Source organism: Danio rerio, chromosome 19, assembly GCF_052040795.2.
Source record: "Danio rerio strain M-AB ecotype USA chromosome 19, GRCz13ab, whole genome shotgun sequence".
Classification (NCBI taxonomy): domain Eukaryota; kingdom Metazoa; phylum Chordata; class Actinopteri; order Cypriniformes; family Danionidae; genus Danio; species Danio rerio.
The window spans coordinates 20,772,948-20,791,526 of record NC_141039.2 but is presented as its reverse complement, the minus strand read 5'-3'; the positions used below and the strand labels follow the sequence as shown (position 1 = coordinate 20,791,526).

At 43.0% G+C, this 18,579-nt stretch overlaps 1 protein-coding gene across 1 annotated transcript in view; it reads left to right on the top strand.

The window, feature by feature from the left end:
- Positions 1-17,751, top strand: part of st3gal1l3 (ST3 beta-galactoside alpha-2,3-sialyltransferase 1, like 3) — a 29,886-nt gene extending 12,135 nt beyond the window's left edge. The window contains exons 3-6 of the mRNA XM_087295624.2: positions 6,989-7,168; positions 10,801-10,846; positions 11,023-11,142; positions 16,725-17,751. Of these exons, the coding sequence (XP_087151750.2) occupies positions 6,989-7,168; positions 10,801-10,846; positions 11,023-11,142; positions 16,725-16,889 (511 nt within the window). The 3' untranslated portion in view covers positions 16,890-17,751. The remainder of the gene's footprint in view (positions 1-6,988; positions 7,169-10,800; positions 10,847-11,022; positions 11,143-16,724) is intronic.
- Positions 17,752-18,579: the final 828 nt, after the last annotated feature.

Genomic DNA, 18,579 nt, shown 5'->3' with positions numbered 1-18,579 from the left:
CTTTTTCAGTTTATTTGTGACAATTTGCTTTTGTATAAAGTTATTATTATTAGCAGTATTATTTATTATATGCACATTAATATTTTTTATTAAAAACAAGCTTAGATTTGCACACACAGCATGTGTATTAGGATATAACTCATTTTTTTGACCACACTTCGTTATTATTGTTCATTTATTAGTTTGCAGGAAATAATAACTGAATTTAGAAATATTTTTGAAACAAATCTTTGCGCTTAACAAACAAAATTTATTATTAATAGGCTATTTGATGTCTGTGCGTACAAGGTTTCCCTATCCACGAGAGCGAAAGCGAAAGTAGATAATAAGAGGCCTTATTTCTCATTCTCACGCTGCAGACGCTCTGTTTAACTGTTCCCCTTCGGGGGGAACTCCAGCACTATAAGTGGATTTGATGTTCTAAATCCACGTATGGGAGGATTCGGTTCAGAAGCCGCTCGTCTGAAAGAGTATTGAACAGGCCAATGAAAGCAATAAATTGGCAGCGCAAGCCTGCGCAGGTGTGCTGCATTGCCAATTAACTGAGCATATAAGCACACCTGGCGCCGGCAGACGCTGTCTTTTTCGCTTCAGAGACTTTTCTGATCGAGTTCATGAGGGTTCCTCCTGCTGATCTACAGCCACTTCGAGCGAACGAGTGTCTCCCGGTCCAGAGTGAGTCCACGCAGCGGCAGACGGTCGAGCTGGGTTTCTCCCTTGCCTGGCGTCCCTTTGGGTCCGGTCCTCCAAGAGCGGTGCGTATTGCTGCAAAGCATTCTAAAAGAGCAACACAGTCGTGCAGCACGTCCTTTTCAGGATGGCGCTCCGACTGTGCGTTTCTGGTTGCGGGGGTTTCCTGGCTCCGGATGATGGGCACGATCACTGCATTACATGTTTGGGGGTCCAGCATGTTAATGTGGTGCTCGGGGGCGGTTCATGTCGTCACTGCGATGCCATGACCGTTGCGCATTTGAGATCGCGGTTAGCTTTCGTAAGAGAGCGAGCCACCCCTGTCGCCCCCTGCTCTGCAGCGGGCGCTCGGGCAGATCTAAGGGCTCCAGCGAGAGACAAGGGCTCGCGGACCTCTCGCTCCTCCAAGCGCTCCATCCAAGCTTCGGGTACTGGGAGTGATCCGTCTAATCAGATGGTAGCTCTCACGCTCGCTGACACCGGAGATCAGATGTCCTCCGCGGCATCGGAGGGTGGGCTTTCATTGTCCGACGATGATCCGGACCCGCTCGCCCCCTCTGGGCGAGCGCCGTCAAAACGGATCCTGAAGCGGACATGTTGGCCGTGCTTTCTCGGGCTGCTTCGGCCGTCGGGTTGGAGATGGTTCATCCCCCATCCCCGCGGCCAGACCGACTAGATGGGTGTTACGTAGAGGACCAAAAGGCGAAGCCTCTCGTCCCCTTCTTCCCGGAAGTGCACAGTAGGCTCACGCAGTCCTGGAGGGCACCTTTCTCTGCCCGCACTGCGTCCACCTCCGCCCTCACCACCCTGGATGGTGGAGCTGCCAGGGGGTATGAGGCGATCCCGCAGGTGGAGTGTGCCATTGCGGTCAATCTTTGCCCACGTGACGCCCCCGCTTTGCGCGGTCCGCCCCGTCTCCCGTCCAAAGCCTGTAGGTTATCTGCCTCCCTCGGAGCTAGAGCTTACAAGGCTGCGGGCCAGGCAGCTTACGCCTTGCACGCGATGGCCACCTACCAGCGCTACCAAGCGCAGGCGCTGGCCGAGCTGCACGAGGGTGGGTCTAACCCAGGCTTGTTACACGAGCTGCGCACGGCGACCGACTATGCTCTCCGGACCACTAAGTCCGCCACGTGTGCACTGGGGACGACGATGTCCACACTTGTGGTCCAGGAACGCCACCTCTGGCTAACCCTGGCAGATATGCGCAAGGTTGACAAAGTTCACTTTCTTGACTCGCCCATATCCCAGGCTGGCCTGTTCAGCGACACAGTCGGTGAATTCACCCAGGAGTTCAAGGCGGTGAAGGAGCAGTCGGATGCGATGGGCAATGTCATCTATCGGCGGGGCCGTAAGCCCGCTCCATCCCCGGCCGAGCCATCCACCTCCGCTGCTCCTCACCGGGGGCGCCCGCCAACGGCCGATGCCCCGCCCCCGCCTCCGCCTCCGGCGAAGCGGGTGCGTCGAGCACGCTGAAAGCCGGTAGCCCCTCCTGCCCAGGGTGCCGCTAAGTCCGGTAAACGGACCGCGAAGGTTCCCTGAGACAGGCTATCTGGAGAAGAGGAGACTTGCTCTTTCCCCGTTGGAGGGCGGGGCCCATATTCCAACGGTACATTTCAGTGCCACCAAAGTTTCGAACAAAGAGCATTTTTTCCCTTTCCCGGATGTGACAGCTCAAGCCCTGCCAGTCTGGGACGCGCTGCCTCTCAGCTTGCAGGGCCTGCATGCTTCACCAGCGGCTCTCGGGCGCTGGGGGGACGGTCTCCCTTCTCCCAGCCCCCAAGCCCCCTCTCATGAGTCAGGGTGCGGAGACAGAGCGAATCGCTCTCCTCCAACTCTTCTGCGAGACCCTCGCGCTCCCCGGATCAGCACACCCGCTCCGCGCTGCCCCTCCGGGGGTACGTCAACGATTGCTGCCATGACGTCATTAGCGAGGGCTCTGCCTGCCTGGTTAGCGCGGGCCAGCCCCTCGCGGTGGCTCATATGCATGATCAGACTCGGCTAAGAACTACAGTTCTCGAAACGGCCTCCCAAGTTCACGGGCGTGTATTTCACCAGGGTCAATCCCCTGTCCGCCCCTGTCTTGCGAGAGGAGATTGCTGCCCTCCTGGCGAAGGGTGCAATTGAGCCGGTACCTCTAGCTGAGATGGAGAGCGGGTTTTACAGCCCGTACTTCATCGTACCCAAAAAGAGCGGTGGGTCACGGCCAATCCTAGATCACGCGTTTTGAATCGCTGCCTTCACAAGCTGTCGTTCAGAATGCTTACGCAGAGGCGCATCCTCCGATGCGTTCGTCCTCAGGATTAGTTTGCAGCCATAGACCTGAAGGACGCGTATTTTCATGTCTCCATTCTTCCACGCCACCGTCAGTTCTGCGGTTTGCGTTCGAAGGTCGTGCATGGCAGTACAAGGTCCTCCCCTTCGGGCTCTCTCTGTCTCCGCGGGTCTTCACCAAACTCGCAGAGGGTGCCCTAGCGCCCCTGCGGCTCGCGGGCATCCGCGTACTCAATTATCTCGACGACTGGCTGATTTTAGCCCACTCTCGGGAGCAATTGACTGCGCACAGAGACGAGGTGCTCCGGCATCTCCGCCTATTGGGGTTGCAGGTCAACTGGGAAAAGAGCAAACTCGCCCCGGTGCAGAGGATCTCTTTTCTCGGAATGGAGCTGGACTCGGTCACCATGGTAGCGCGCCTCTCCGGAGAGCGCGCTCGCCTGCTGCTGAACTGTCTGAGGGAGCTCGACAGCAAGTTAGTGGTCCCACTGAAATATTTTCAGAGGCTCCTGGGGCATATGGCTTCCGCTGCGGCTGTCACGCCGCTGCGATTGCTCCATATGAGACTACTTTAGCACTGGCTTCAAGATCGAGTTCCAAGACGCGCATGGCATGCAGGCACACACCGAGTCTCTGTTACTGCGCTGTGTCGCCGCACCCTCACCCCCTGGAACGACCCCTCGTTCCTGCAGGCCGGTGTGCCTCTGGGACAGGCGTCCAGTCATGTTGTTGTCTCAACAGATGCTTCCAGCACAGGTTGGGGAGCCATGTGTCGCGGGCATGCAGTTGCGGGCCTGTGGGTAGGTGCCCAGCTGCATTGGCATATCAATCGCCTAGAGCTGTTGGCAGTGTTCCTTGCTCTCCGCCGTTTTTCTCCGGTGCTGGAGCAGCAACACGTGCTGGTCAGGACGGACAGTACGGCGGCGGCAGCATATATCAACCGCATGGGGGGTATGCGCTCTCGCCGCATGTCTCAGCTCACCCGCCGTCTGCTCCTCTGGAATCACCCGCGGCTGAAGTCGCTGCGCGCCATTCACATCCCAGGTATGCTCAACCGTGCAGCCGATGTGCTCTCACGGCAGCGGATTCACTCTGGAGAATGGAGACTCCACCCCGAGTCTGTCCAGCTGATATAGGCGCGATTCGGGGAGGCCCAGATCGATCTGTTTGCTTCCCCCGAGAATGCTCATTGCCGGTTGTTTTATTCCCTGACCGAGGGCTCTCTCGGCACGGATGCACTGGCCCACAGCTGGCCTCGGGGCATACGCAAGTATGCGTTTCCCCCAGTGAGCCTGATCGCGCAGTTAATGTGCAAGGTCAGGGAGGACGAGGAACAGGTTCTGTTAGTTGCGCCCCTCTGGCCCAACCGGACCTGGATATCAAAGCTCTCCCTCCTCGCGACAGCCCTCCCATGGCAGATCCCTTTGAGAGAGGACCTACTCTCTCAGGGACAAGGCACCATCTGGCACCCTCGCCCCGATCTCTGGAACCTCCACGTGTGGTCCATAGATGCGAGGAAGACTTAGGTAACCTGCCGCCCGCGGTGGTTGATACCATCACTCAGGCTAGAGCCCCCTCCACGAGGCGCGCCTATGCCCTGAAGTGGAGTCTATTCACTGAGTGGTGTGTCTCTCGCAGAGAAGACCCCCGATCTTGCCAGATCAGTGTTGTGCTCTCTTTCCTTCAAGAGAAGCTGGACAGTAGGCTGACGCCCTCCACTCTCAAGGTTTACGTTGCCGCCATCTCCGCTCACCTTGACGCGGTGGCTGGCGGCACCGTGGGAAAGCATAACCTCATCATCTGGTTCCTCAGAGGTGCTAGGCGAATTAATCCAACTCGCTCCCCTCTCACACCCTCTTGGGATCTCGCCCTCGTTCTCACGAGCCTGCGATTTGATCCCTTCGAGCCACTCGATACAGTATCGTTAAGATTTCTGTCCCTGAAGACAGCTCTGCTGGTCGTGTTGGCCTCCATTAAGAGGGTCGGGGACCTGGAGGCATTTTCGGTCAGTGACTCGTGCCTGGAATTCGGGCCGGATTTTTCTCAGGTTATCCTGAGACCCCGCCCGGGTTATGTGCCCAAAGTTCCTACCACTCCCTTTAGAGATCAGGTAGTAACCCTGCAAGCGCTGCCCCCGGAGGAGGCAGACCCAGCCCTTTCCTTACTTTGTCCAGTTCGTGCCCTGCGCATTTATGTGGACCGTACTCAGGACTTTAGATCTTCTGAGCAGCTCTTTGTCTGTTATGGCGGACGGCAGCAGGGAAGTGCCGTGTCTAAACAACGTTTATCCCACTGGATTGTGGAGGCCATTTCATGTGCTTATTTGGGCAGAGGTGAGCCGCGCCCCCCGGGAATGCGTGTACACTTTACTCGGAGAGTTGCATCCTCTTGGGCGTGTGCGCGCGGCGCTTCTTTAACAGACATTTGTAGAGCTGCGGGCTGGGCGACACCCAACACATTTGCAAGGTTTTATAATCTGCGAGTGGAGCCGGTTTCCTCAAGGGTGTTAGGGACCTTTGGTGATTGAGGAAACAACTCGGTGGGTGTTGTAGCACGCTTGCGGTGCCTTTTTTCCCTAACACGGAGAGATGTGCACCCTCCTGTCTGTCAGTAAAGTTCCCCATTCGGTGAGCCCTGCAGATTCCTCCGAGGCCCCCAGCACTGACTCAGCGGAGGAGTCACTTGCTGGCCCACTACGTTGTAGGTCTGCCCGCTGGTCAGCCCGTTAGTCCATATGTATATCCATTTGTTTCCCTATTGGGTGCGGATGGTCTCCGCAGCGTCCTCCCTACTGGGATGGCACGCTTCCCAACGTACTGACGTATATTCCTAGAATTATCTAGACGCTAGCGACTCCCAAAAAAATATACCTATTCCGTAAAGCTTCTTTTAAAGTGGTATAAGTTAGGGCCAAGGGCACGTTGGAGGACCGCGCCTCTCATGATCTGGGTGCGTCACGCTTGCCTGACTGCCCTCTCATGATGGGTGTTGGTAAGGTGCAGTCATTGTGGCGCTTTCAATGGGCTCCCATACGTGGATTTAGAACATCAAATCCACTTATAGTGCTGGAGTTCCCCCCGAAGGGGAACGTTCGAGGTTACTAAAGTAACCATTCGTTCCCCGAGGAGGGGAGCGGAAGCACTATACTCGGTCGCCATAATGACTGTCCCTTAGCTGTTAAAAGTCTCTTCACCTTAAAAAGGATAGCGTCTGCTGGCGCCAGGTGTGCTTATATGCTCAGTTAATTGGCAATGCAGCACACCTGCGCAGGCTTGCGCTGCCAATTCATTGCTTTCATTGGCCCGTTCAATACTCTTTCAGACGAGCGGCTTCTGAACCGAATCCTCCCATACGTGGATTTAGAACATCAAATCCACTTATAGAGCTTCCGTTCCCCTCTTCGGGGAACGAAGGGTTACTTTAGTAACCTTGAATGTTTTCTTGCTAGTGAAACATTTAGTTTTTCCATTTACAAAGTTGTCATGTAAATAGCAAATGTGCTATGGTGCAACACAACTGACTCTTAAAGGGAATGGGAGATGAGACTCTGATTGGTTTATTCCCAAAACAAACCTATTAAGAAAATAAGCTCAACCCTTTAAGAACATGTGCCATGGCACAAAGCGGATTTTTTTCGTCCTTATATTAGGAAAAGTGGATTCTGACACGCCCTGAATGCGTTTGCGCCCTGCGCTTTGCACTTTGCGCATGGATCGTCAAAATAAAGCCCATTGTGTGTGCTTAAGAAGGATGAACATCTATTGTGGTGGTAAAAGTAACATGAATTAGAACAAGTGCCTTTATTCTTGATGTAAACTGACAAAGTGTTTGCATCATAAACTGTGCTTTTGTAGCTAGATATAAAAACAATTACCAACGACAGTTAATTTTTAATATTCTAGAAATAATAAGTTGAAACTATACATATATATATATATATATATATATATATATATATATATATATATATATATATATATATATATATATTTGTGTGTGTGTGTGTGTATAATGTTCCTTTTTTTAGGATAAATAAAGGACCAACTGAGGGTTTTGAGCGGGATGTGGGGCTTAAGACCACTCACCGTATGATCTACCCTGAGAGTGCTGTGGACATGGATAACTCCACTTATTTGGTGCTGATTCCTTTCAAGACTCTAGATCTGCAGTGGCTAATTAGTGTATTTACAACAAAACACATTGATCGGTGAGGCCCGTTAAACAAATTATCATGCATGACAATGATTTTTTGACATCATGTAAACTTAACATTACATTTACTTTGTTAAATTGTTCTCGGATATCTACATAGTAGTTTTGTCCATTAGGTAAGTTTTAAAAAATTCCAGTAATGCTTTTTTTGCTCACTTTATGCTCATCACATAAAATACCCCTAGATTCACATTGCTAATCACAGCTCAACATTGACCATATTTGGAATCATGAATATTAATAAGACCTGCTCTGACACATAGCCCATAGTGCTCTCTTTAAATCACTCACACACTTGCCAGGGTTTGTATTTTTAGGTCCTGAAATTAACCATAGCTGTTTATTTAAGCTGTGAATATTTCAACTAAAAATATATTAAACATTTTCATTCTTATAAATTCAATACATCATATTCAACTTCCCAATATTACTTCCAAAAAATTCAGTTCTGTTAAAAATACAAGGTATAATTTTTACCCGGCAATTTTTTGAGCATTTTATTTTAAATTCAGTGGTTTAAATTTGGCTGTCAAAATTTAATATTACATCTGAAACAGCAGCAAAAACAATATATTGCAGAATGAAGATCTCTAGCTGGTTTTCACCAGCAGCTGGAGATGGACCAATTTAATATTTTTTAACCTGTAAATAGGTAAAAAAAAAGCTAATAACGGCACAAAAGTAGCATTTACTGTCATATTAATATCAGTGGATATTAATATCATCTTGACATTGTAAGTAATAAAATGATTATGAGTAAAATGAGTAAGATGTTTTGGACTATCAGGAACCATCATTTTTTTAATGATAACTGAGAGACGGTTGAGACGGTTGAGACTCCACTCTGTTGACCAGTGGCTGATTTAGGCATGAGCAATGTAGACAAGTACCTAGGGCAGGAACTTGCTAGAGGTGGCATGGAGACATACAACATTAAAAAACAAAAAATGTTGAAAAATTTGACATTTTTTCCACATACAGTTGCTATACTCTAAATTGGCACTGAATAATAGGAATGGCACGCTATACTTTTAAAAATAACTGAACAAAACTATGGCTGCGACAGAAACCACATACTTCCATACTACAGTATATAGTACGCTAAAATCAATATGTAAGCCGAGTAGTTTGTCCAAATTTATAGAATTCGAAAATCAGTATGCGAGAAGTACCTGGATGACTTACTATTTCCGGCGAGATTCTGCAGTGGGCATCCCATGCACGCTGCGATATCCCATAATGCCCTGCGAGATAATTCACGAATGGAAGCGACACAACTGACTGTAACTGTAGGTTACGTTACCATTACAAAATGGCGGATGTAGTACGTCCGAAAACCATTCATACTGCTCACATTCATACTGTATAGAACATACTTTTCTAATGGCTGAGTAGTATGTTTAAATTCAAATGCAGTACCTACTGAGTAGTAGGCAGTTTCGGACGCAGTCTATGTCTAACTATACCTGCCAACACGCCGTTTTTCCCGGAAGTATCCCTTATTATTATTTCAATTCTAAGTAACCTAAACTGTTTTGTGTGACAATCTCTTTATATTTTCCTGGTTTTGCTACTAACATCTTTGTTCTTAATTGTGCTTACCCCTGGTCTTGTGTGTTGGTTTATTTAATTTCATCATTATAATATTTTCCTTTCCGGTTTCTCTTTCTTGTGCAGTTTGTATTCTTTATAGCAGTCAATAATAATAATAATAAAAGTTTACATCTATAAAAGATAAGATTAACAGAGATAGAGATAATGTGTAACATCATATTTGTCAAAAGACAGTTTATGCGCATGTAGACTCACCAGTCCCAGTGATACCAGATAAATGCGCAAATGCAGAATAACGTTTGTCGCTGGACCCCTCGTGAGATTTGAGGAGTGTGGTTTATGAGACCACTCGCTAAGTGTAAATGTCCAAAAGATCTTACTCAGTTCACTCATAATCATTTTAATACTCATAATGTCCAGACACTGATATTAAAATTAAATGCTACTTTTGTGCTGTTATTAGATTTTTTTCCTCACCTAATTACTGGTTTAAAATATTAAATTGGTCCATCTCCACCTGCTAATGAAAAAACAGAAGGTGATGTTCATTCTTCTCCTGCTGTTCCTGAATGTAAATTAAATTTTAACAACTGAAGTTGAACCACTGAATTTATAGAAACAAATTTTTGAACCTAAATAAAACGGACAGAAAATTGCCATTTGAACACTACACATCGTATTTTTAAACAGAACTGAATATTTTGGAAATTATAATTGGAAGTTGAATATGAAGTATTGAATTTAAAAGTATGAAAATGTGTTTGAAATATTTCTAGTTAAAATATTCACTGCTTAAATAAACAGCTATAGTAAATTTCATGATCTAAAAATACAAACCCTGGCAATTCAAGTGATTATTATTATTATTTTTTTATATTATTATTATTATTATTATTTAAGTTTTTTCTTTCAATACTTTTGGCATTGATTTTGTTCCATACTAGACATAAATGTATTGTATTGTATTTTAATGCTATAATGTAATTGAAAACACTGTAAAAGCAGAGTAAGACAACACGATTCTTAAAATGTGCAGTTAAATATAAATATGAATTGTATCTTAAATAAAAGATACAATTAAATATGCATTATGCTTCTTCAGGGTGGAGCTGAATACATTTATACAACCCAGGCTCATTCTGAAAACATACCTCTATTTATATTTCTTGAGTGCGCCAAATACATCCCAGGAGCTACGTTTTATTGCCGCTTTGTAGACTTATTGAGATATCAAATTTCTCTTGCAGGCGACACAGTGGCGCAGTATGTAGTGCTGTCGCCTCACAGTAAGAAGGTCGCTGGTTCAAGCCTGGGCTGGGTCAGTTGGCGTTTTTGTGTGGAACTTGCATGTTCTCCCTGCATTCGCGTAGGTTTCCTCCGGGTGCTCTGGTTTCCCCCACAGCTCAAAGACATGTGGTACAGGTGAATTGGCTAGGCTAAATTGTCCATAGTGTATGAGAGTGAATAAGTGTGTATGGATGTTTATCAGAGATGGATTGCAGCTGGAAGGGCATCCGCTGCATAAAACACGGGCTGGATGAGTTGGCGGTTCATTCCATTGCGGCAACCCTCAGATTAATAAAAGGACTAATAAAAAAGGATTAATAAAAAAAAAAAGAATGAATGAATGAATTTCTCTTGCAAGTGCCACTCACACCTGCTGTTCTTGCCTAAATCAAGCAGAGGCCGCTGTCGACTGACTGGCTGACCAATCGACTGACCCACCCTCCTCCTTCCCTTTCTGCATCCCAAGTTCACTGACATTCATGGCGAGCTAACTGGACAAACTGATAACAGCAGCAAAGCTGTCCATACGGGGGTAAGCGGTCAGCTGGTAAGCGAAAAAAGGAACAGCATCATATCGCCCAGAAGCGTTCGTTTTAAAAATGAAATGCAGCCATACGTACTTTTGGCTACATAATTTGTGATCTCCAGAAACATATTTAGGGCTATGTTTTCAGAATGATCCTATGTTGCATTTATAGTTTGTATATGCAAATATATAATGTTTAGACTATAATAAATGCAGTTGTTTAGAAATTGTCATAATAGCATATTTTCCTTTCTCTTTAGAACATACATTCCAGTAAAACCCACTATAAAAGCAAACAAAAACAAGGTGAGCACAAAGTGTGTCAGTGTCAATCAGTCAGTGCTTCAAGATATTAGCCCACAAGTTTAACTTGATACTGTATTTGGCATTCGCCTAAAAAGGTTTTTTTAATATTTTATTCAAATAACTTAAATATAATTACTGTCTAGGTGTACCGGTGTAATTTCTGTCTGTGGTTTTAGGTGATGGTCCTACATCCTAGTTTTCTGAAGTATGTCCAAGAACATTGGCTGCAGAAACATGGCAGATATCCATCCACTGGTTTTATTACACTTATATTTGCCCTGCACATCTGTGACCAGGTAATAGTTTTTAATTACTATTTTACCTGTATCTTAAATTATACCTTGTTTTTATGCTTATACAAAATCCATAAATTATTTCCTCGCACAGAATTAGTGGTAGCTTTAAAAAAACTTCTTCTGAATTCAGACAGCAAGTACCACAGAAGGCCTGCCACTTTTAAGTAGTTTGCTTGTTCTTACACCACACACACACACACACACACATCAACAGCACATACACGGTGTGCTTCGGCTGTTACAAACATTTTATCTAGCATGCAGGGGTCTTTTAAAAAGTGCAATAAATTCAATAGGCTCCAGACAATGATGACTGATCGTAATATTATAGGTTGTTTCGAAAAAGCATCATAACTTAAGCAGCACTTAAAATGGTTGTAGTTCTAAGAGTGCTCTGGAATAATTGTTAAAGCCCTACATGCATTTTAAGAGTACAAATTTATGAGGACAATCAAAAGATCATCCCTGTATCTTTATCCAAAAAATAAATAAAAATAGAAGCTTTTATTTTAGCTGAAATAACACATGTAAGACTTTCTCCAGAAGAAAAAATATTATCAGACAATACTGTGAAAATGTCCTTGCCGTAAGGCTTATAGCCATGTCTGCAAGAAGACTATTATATTGGTGCTATATTGATTCATATCAGCTGTTCAATCACTAAAGGCTTCCCTCTGTCAGATAACAGGGAGTTTATGTGACCGCGGCAAATGCAAACGACTGAAGAGAGAAAAGCACACAGGTTTGCAAATCCCAACTAAAGGTGCAAATAATGGCACCGACGACAGAGATTATGTGGTGAAAGTTGACCTGCCAGCCGAGATCAATTGAGGGTTTTCGGAGAAAAGTGCCTGAATAGTTGCATTCACTGCATGTTCAGCGCAAATGTTCGCTAAATGTAAAAATCCAACACTACACATCATCAACAAAGAAGCTCACTGTTACTGAGTTTAACTGCAACTGCGGCTGTTACTAAGAATGTTACTGCGCGAGCGGTCATATCGAGATGCTCTACTACGGTAGAGCATCTCGATACTCGAGATACTGCTTTTTTCACAAACACAGAAAAATGTAAATCAGCACATAACGAGACTGAGCATTTAAAATGACACAAACCAAAACTTTTAAAGAGCTATAGAAGTGAGACTTTTTTTTCCTTTCTTGTGTCCATTCTTTGTTTAGGTGTATATTATTTTTCAATTAAGTTATTGATTACTGCTTTGCAGCTTTCAGCCTTGAATTGAATAATTTATTATAATCTTTCATTTGTTTTGTAGCAGAAATAGTATTTATTAAACTAGCATGCATATAAAAACAATAGTACAAAATAAACATTTTTTAAATAAACGTTCCGACAACCTGCAGTCACTACTTTATTATTTCCTGTCTATGGGGATTATTAAAATCAGTCCTGCAAATTCACATCATAGTGAACTACCTCAAGACATGCAGCAAACTGTTTGGAAGCATTAGAAGTGTTTAAGAAGATTTTTTACACGCAGTGACCCAGAGACTACTTAGACTGAATGTAACTGATGAGAAGATGATGGATACTTACTGTATGATGACCAGAAGGGCCTTGTAAGGTCCAGCCAGTTAGTCCAATGACAGTGTCTACTGGTGGACTAAGGTTCACTGCATATTCGGTTTTTCCAGTGCACAATGTTGATTTACTTGAAACTTAACTCATATCTAACTTCAATTTTAGTATGAGGTGGTTTAGAATATTAATATATTTACCTTTATTTTATCTGACTCAAGTTATAAAACATTGATACGATTATTTAGTTACTTTTAATATTACTTAAGATTATAATTGAATATTCTCTTTGATTCGTTATTTTATATTATTCTCGTTTATTTGGATTCCTTTACCATCCTGAGTCTTGTACCAGCCAAGTATACAATCTCTTAAACACAAGCATGTCAGTCTTGGTCATTAAACAGAGGCCATTGTACCAGTCGCACTGAGACATTTTAAATGATATCAAACATGATAGATAAAGTGACTTTAATATAGAACATTCATATTTTGAAATGACCATTCTGTGTGAGCTGAGTGAAAAGGGGCTTAGTGACCATCTGGGTTTTGGGAGATGTTTTGAATGTAAATGGAGGAAAAGAGGGGAGTTGGTTTTTCCCGCGTTTTTTCCACCTGCTGGGTTGTGGAGCTGACTGTCTCTGTGTTTTCAGCTCAGGTTTGCATTGTCAAAGACATGAAAATAATTGTGATATCTCAAGTCTTACAGCCTCAAACAATAACTAAATGCACTATGTTACGCACATGACAATGTTTACACACATGCACAAATTACACGTAAATGAATTAACCTTTCCTAGTGTAATGCACTCTACTCATTACTCTTGAGTACTTTTAAATTGACTATTTTTTACTCATACTTTGAGTAATATTTACAACACTTTACTTCAATCCTTTAACTTACTTTAACTCGACTTGCACTACATTTCTGGGCAAGTAAAGCTACTTTTACTTGAGTGTGATTTTTCAGTACTCTTTCCACCACTGCTGCCGACCCACTTGGGTTATCTGACAAACCAGTGTCTGCTGACCCAGAGACTCCGGACCTACTGGGGTTGTCTGAACCACCAGTGCCTCCTGACCTAATGGGGTTGTATGACCTGCCAGTACCTGCTGAACCAAAGATCCCAGATCTACTTCAGCTACACACTTTAGGCACAACTCTGCTGCATGAACATGTGCCTGGAAGCTGCTCCTAGTAGGGGGCTCTGTTATGAACACCAGCAGTGTTGCCCTTACAGGCTGCTGGAGAACACTCACATTCAACTGAACTACATACCCATCTTGCACTTTACAGACACACCAGCCCTAATTCACCCTCTGATTACATTTACACAGCTGAAGCTGTTTAGGACTAATCACATGGGATAATATTCTAACAAGCTTTGCTTAATCTTGTATCCAGTAGTGAGGGTTACTTAGCATTATCCTAGTTTTGCCTTTCAGGTTTTTGACCTTGTTTGGTTATTGTTTCCTTGACAATCCACTTGTGATATTAACCACTATCTGGATTTGCCGCATGCTCCTGTCTGTCCCTGTTTGAACCTTGCCTGTCTGATGATTCAAATAAACCTGCAATTGGATCCTCATCTCTGTTGTGTTGAGGATCTCAAGTGTACAACACTGTGGATTATACACATTTCAGTAATAAGGGTAATTTAATTATCTCAGACAAAAGAAGAGCACCCAAACACTGTCACTTTTAATTGTCTCTACAGATAAAAGTTGTATCAGCTTCAGCAGGGTTTTGTCAGTGGTGCATTCTCATATGGCACCAGTGATGCTAGCTTTAACAACAAGAAAAGACCATGGGAGTGCAAGCTCAGAAGCATATTGAAATAGATGAAAAATGTAACGCACATTAACAAATATGTTAACAGTTTAGCGATTCTTCTTAATAAACTGATCAATCCAGTTCACCCACTTGAACTGAGTCATTTAAAAAGGTTTGCATTTCCAGTAAGACCTTATGCACAAATTACTCCACCTAGCCACTCCCCTCTTCCTAAAAAAATATGATAGACTCATTTTAGACTTGCTTTCAGACTTCTGGTAAAACTAGCAGATTGCAGATCTGTAAGAGACTCCTGAAGGGAGACTGGTGGACTTCTAGAAGATGCTATATGACTGCAAATGAACCAACACATCTCAATAAAGGAATTCTGCTTGTTTTGAGTTTCCTGGACTGGGTTCTCTCCTCATTTATTTATTTCTAACACATGTATGTAATGAGTTCCAACAAAAAAAGAAGAAATAATAATAATACTTTTACTCTTATATATACCCTGTATAATTACATAGATTGTTAGGCAGTTTAGGCAGACACAAATTGTCACACGATTTTAGCAGGGTGTGTGCTTTTCACAAGAGCTTGTGTGTTTGAACAATAAAGAACAAAGCTCTTAACTGGAATCAAAAGATGAATCCACAGAATATGGCAATGCATAACCATAATTTAATTATACTCCTCAAGTAGTTGCTGGGTTATTTATTTCTATCATGCTGCTACATGATATTTTGCTACAATAACACTATTGCACGGTTTATGCTAAGCCATTGGGCAGTGTCAAGCCTCACACACAAGCTAGTGCGCTACCGTTAGCTGGTTAGCAAAGTAACAAGGGCTTACTTCCCATTCAAACGGGGCTTCAGCGTCAACGCTTGACTGAAGGCGTGTCTGAAGTTGGGGCTGAAGCGATCGTCATAGAAGCGTTAGCCAATAAGATTCAGTCAGCACTGTCTAGCTGGTGTATTTGCATACAGCGATCTGATTGGCTGATGCTTCCGTCGGTGCTTGAAAAGTTGAGCTAGTCCCTACTTCTGCAGCAAGCAACACCTCAGAAGCAGCTCCGACGGATCCACAAAGCAGTTCGGCAACGCCTGACGTCACCCATTCAAAGTGAATGGGAAGCTGTGACGCTGACGCCCCATGTCAACATATAGTCTAGTTCACTAGTGATAAGCCATTCAGAAAGGTTCCGCAGGCACCTACACTAGTTCACTATCGTAAACCGGTCAGCAAGGTAGCCCTGGTACACATACATAGAAAACATGTAGTCCTATAGCCTATGGTGGCAATAAAAAAAATAAAACAAACACATGTCCTGGCAATAGATCTGCTTGTTTTGGGAGGTGTTATCTCATTGTCTATTCCATTCTACTCGTGTTAAAGATGCATATTGCTTCTGCCATAGATGTTTACACATAATCAGTTACATTTAGTTTGTTTGTCTTCATGTTCTCCTGCTTGTTTTTGGGGCTTAATTATATATTATGTTTGCAGCAGCAGTGTATTAAATGCTCAGATGCCATGCCTGTGAATACACTGGCAGTAGCAGGTCTCAGTACTTGCTCTGCCATGATAATCAAAGCAGCAGCAGCATAACAGATCTATCCCACCAAGTTCAGACATATTAACATTGCCATAAACATATTCATTTCTTCACTAAAAGTCTGTTCTACTGTAAGTCCTTCCTTTTAACCCATAAAGCAATGGTTAAATTGGCATAGGCCTATGCAAATCTGAACTTGGAAGATGACAAATTTTCTCCTAGTCTCAGTAGTTCTTTCAAGCACATAAATGCTAAACCTTCAAGAAAAATATATTTTATTTATGATTAACTTAAAATAGTAAAAATTTGTTTCAGGCTATAGATATAGTATGACTATAGTATATAGTTTGAAAAAACAAACAAACAAAAATACGTTATAAAAAAAAATGTTTGATATGACAATGATTTAATATACACCTTGAGTGTGTATAATGTCTAAAAGTTTTATGATGATTTGTGTTTTACTATACAAATTTTATCTAAATTCCAGTTTATAAAGAGAGAAAAATTATGATTGAAACTTACTTAACTACAATGGTTCAGTTATCAATATTCAAATGTTTAGAATAATCCTGAAAAAAGTCACTTGAAAGGTGGAAGGGCTATGTTTACAAAATGACATTATACTTACAAATATCTACAGTTTAAAAACAAACAAGGTAACATTGAAATATATTTGATTGTCACTTTTTTTTTAATTTCTTGTCTAGGTGAGTGTTTTTGGGTTTGGAGCAGATAAAGATGGAAACTGGCATCATTACTTTGAACATAAAAAGCATCCTCGGAATGCTGGCAATCATGGAGGAAGCTATGAGTATCTTATAGCACTTAAGCTTCACGAGAAACAAGGAATTCGTCTGTATAAAGGATGGTGATCACTTCATTGAATTGTATTTGACTTTTTCTCTTTGTTTTTTTTGTTTTTGCTTTTTTTGGACCCAGAGTCATGTTCTTAAATGAGACTGCAGTTACCAGCTAGACATTTGTCTACAAAGAACATACTTGCAATTGCTGTTTTTAGGAAATAAAGAAAAAAGTTATTGCGTAAATAATTATAAGTGTTATGATGTGGGCGTCATGGTGGCCAGTGGGTAGCAAGATTGCCTCTCAGCAAAAAGGTCGCTGGTTCGAGCTTTGGCTGGGTTCATTTGTGTTTCTGTTTGGAGTTTGCATGTTCTCCCTGTGTTCGCGTGGGTTTCCTCCAGATGCTTCGGTAACCCCCCACAAGTCCAAAAACATGCGCTATAGGTGAATTGGGTAGGATAAAATTGTCCATAGTGTATGTGTGTGAACAAGAATATGGATGTTTATCAGTGAAGGATTGCAGATGGAAGGACATCCGCTACGTAAAACATATGCTGGATAAGTTGGGGGTTCATTCTGCTGTGGCAACCCCAGATTAATAAAAGGACTAAGCCGAAAAGAAAATTGATAAATGGTGTTGGTTGAATATTGTAAGGTAACACTTTATTTTAAGTACTAATTACTGGCTTATTTATCTGCTTCATATTAAGATATTTTATACTAAAATACATGCGTTATTCTACCCAACTACTAAGCCCAACTACTAACTATTATTAAGCAACAAATTAATACTTTATTTAAAAGTCTAAGATAATGATTTGTTAGTAGCAAAGTTTTTTTTTTGCAAAGTAGCAAACCTTAATAAAGTGTACATTTGTGTCACAATTATCTTTGCCAAATCTTGGTTTATCTGACCATTTGGTTTCATATAGATCTATCTTATTTAAAGATGCCCTTCTGTGTATGTATGTATGTATATATACACACACACACACACACACACATTTTTATTTTATTTTCGGCTTAGTCCCCAACTTATCCAACATATATTTTAAGCAGCCGATGCCCTTCCAACTGCAACCCATCACTGGGAAACATCCACACCCACCCATTCACACTCATACACTTTGGACAATTTAGCTTACCCATTTAATCTATACCATGTTTTGGACTGTGGGGTAAACCGGAGCACCCGGAGGAAACCCACTTGACCCGAATAGAACATGTAAACTCCACACAGAAATGCCAACTGACCCAGCCAAGGCTCGAACCAGTGACCTTCTTGCTGTGAGGTGATCATGCTACCCACTGCACCACCGTGATGCCCCACACACAACCCATACAGTGCATCCGGAAATTATTCATAGCGCATTACCTTTTTCATTTTATTTTTTTTTTTATGTTACAGCCCTATTCCACAATGGATTAAATTGATTTATTTCCTCAAAATTCTACACACAATACCCCATAATGACAATGTGAAAAAAGATTTTTTGAAATTGTTGCAGATTTATTAAAAATAAAATAATTAATATAATTAATACAGTTTTTCTCGATTGCTTGGATGTAGTTGTCAACTGAAACTCCACATTTTCAAAACAGTTAACACACAGGCCTAAACAGCGGCACTCATGGTCAAAATGACACATTTTGCTTGCAAAAGGCACATACTGTGTCAAAACATTTAAAATATGCAACAAAAGCTAGTTTTACCTTCAAACAACACAACTTGCAAACAAGTATATGAGCTCTTTCAATTAA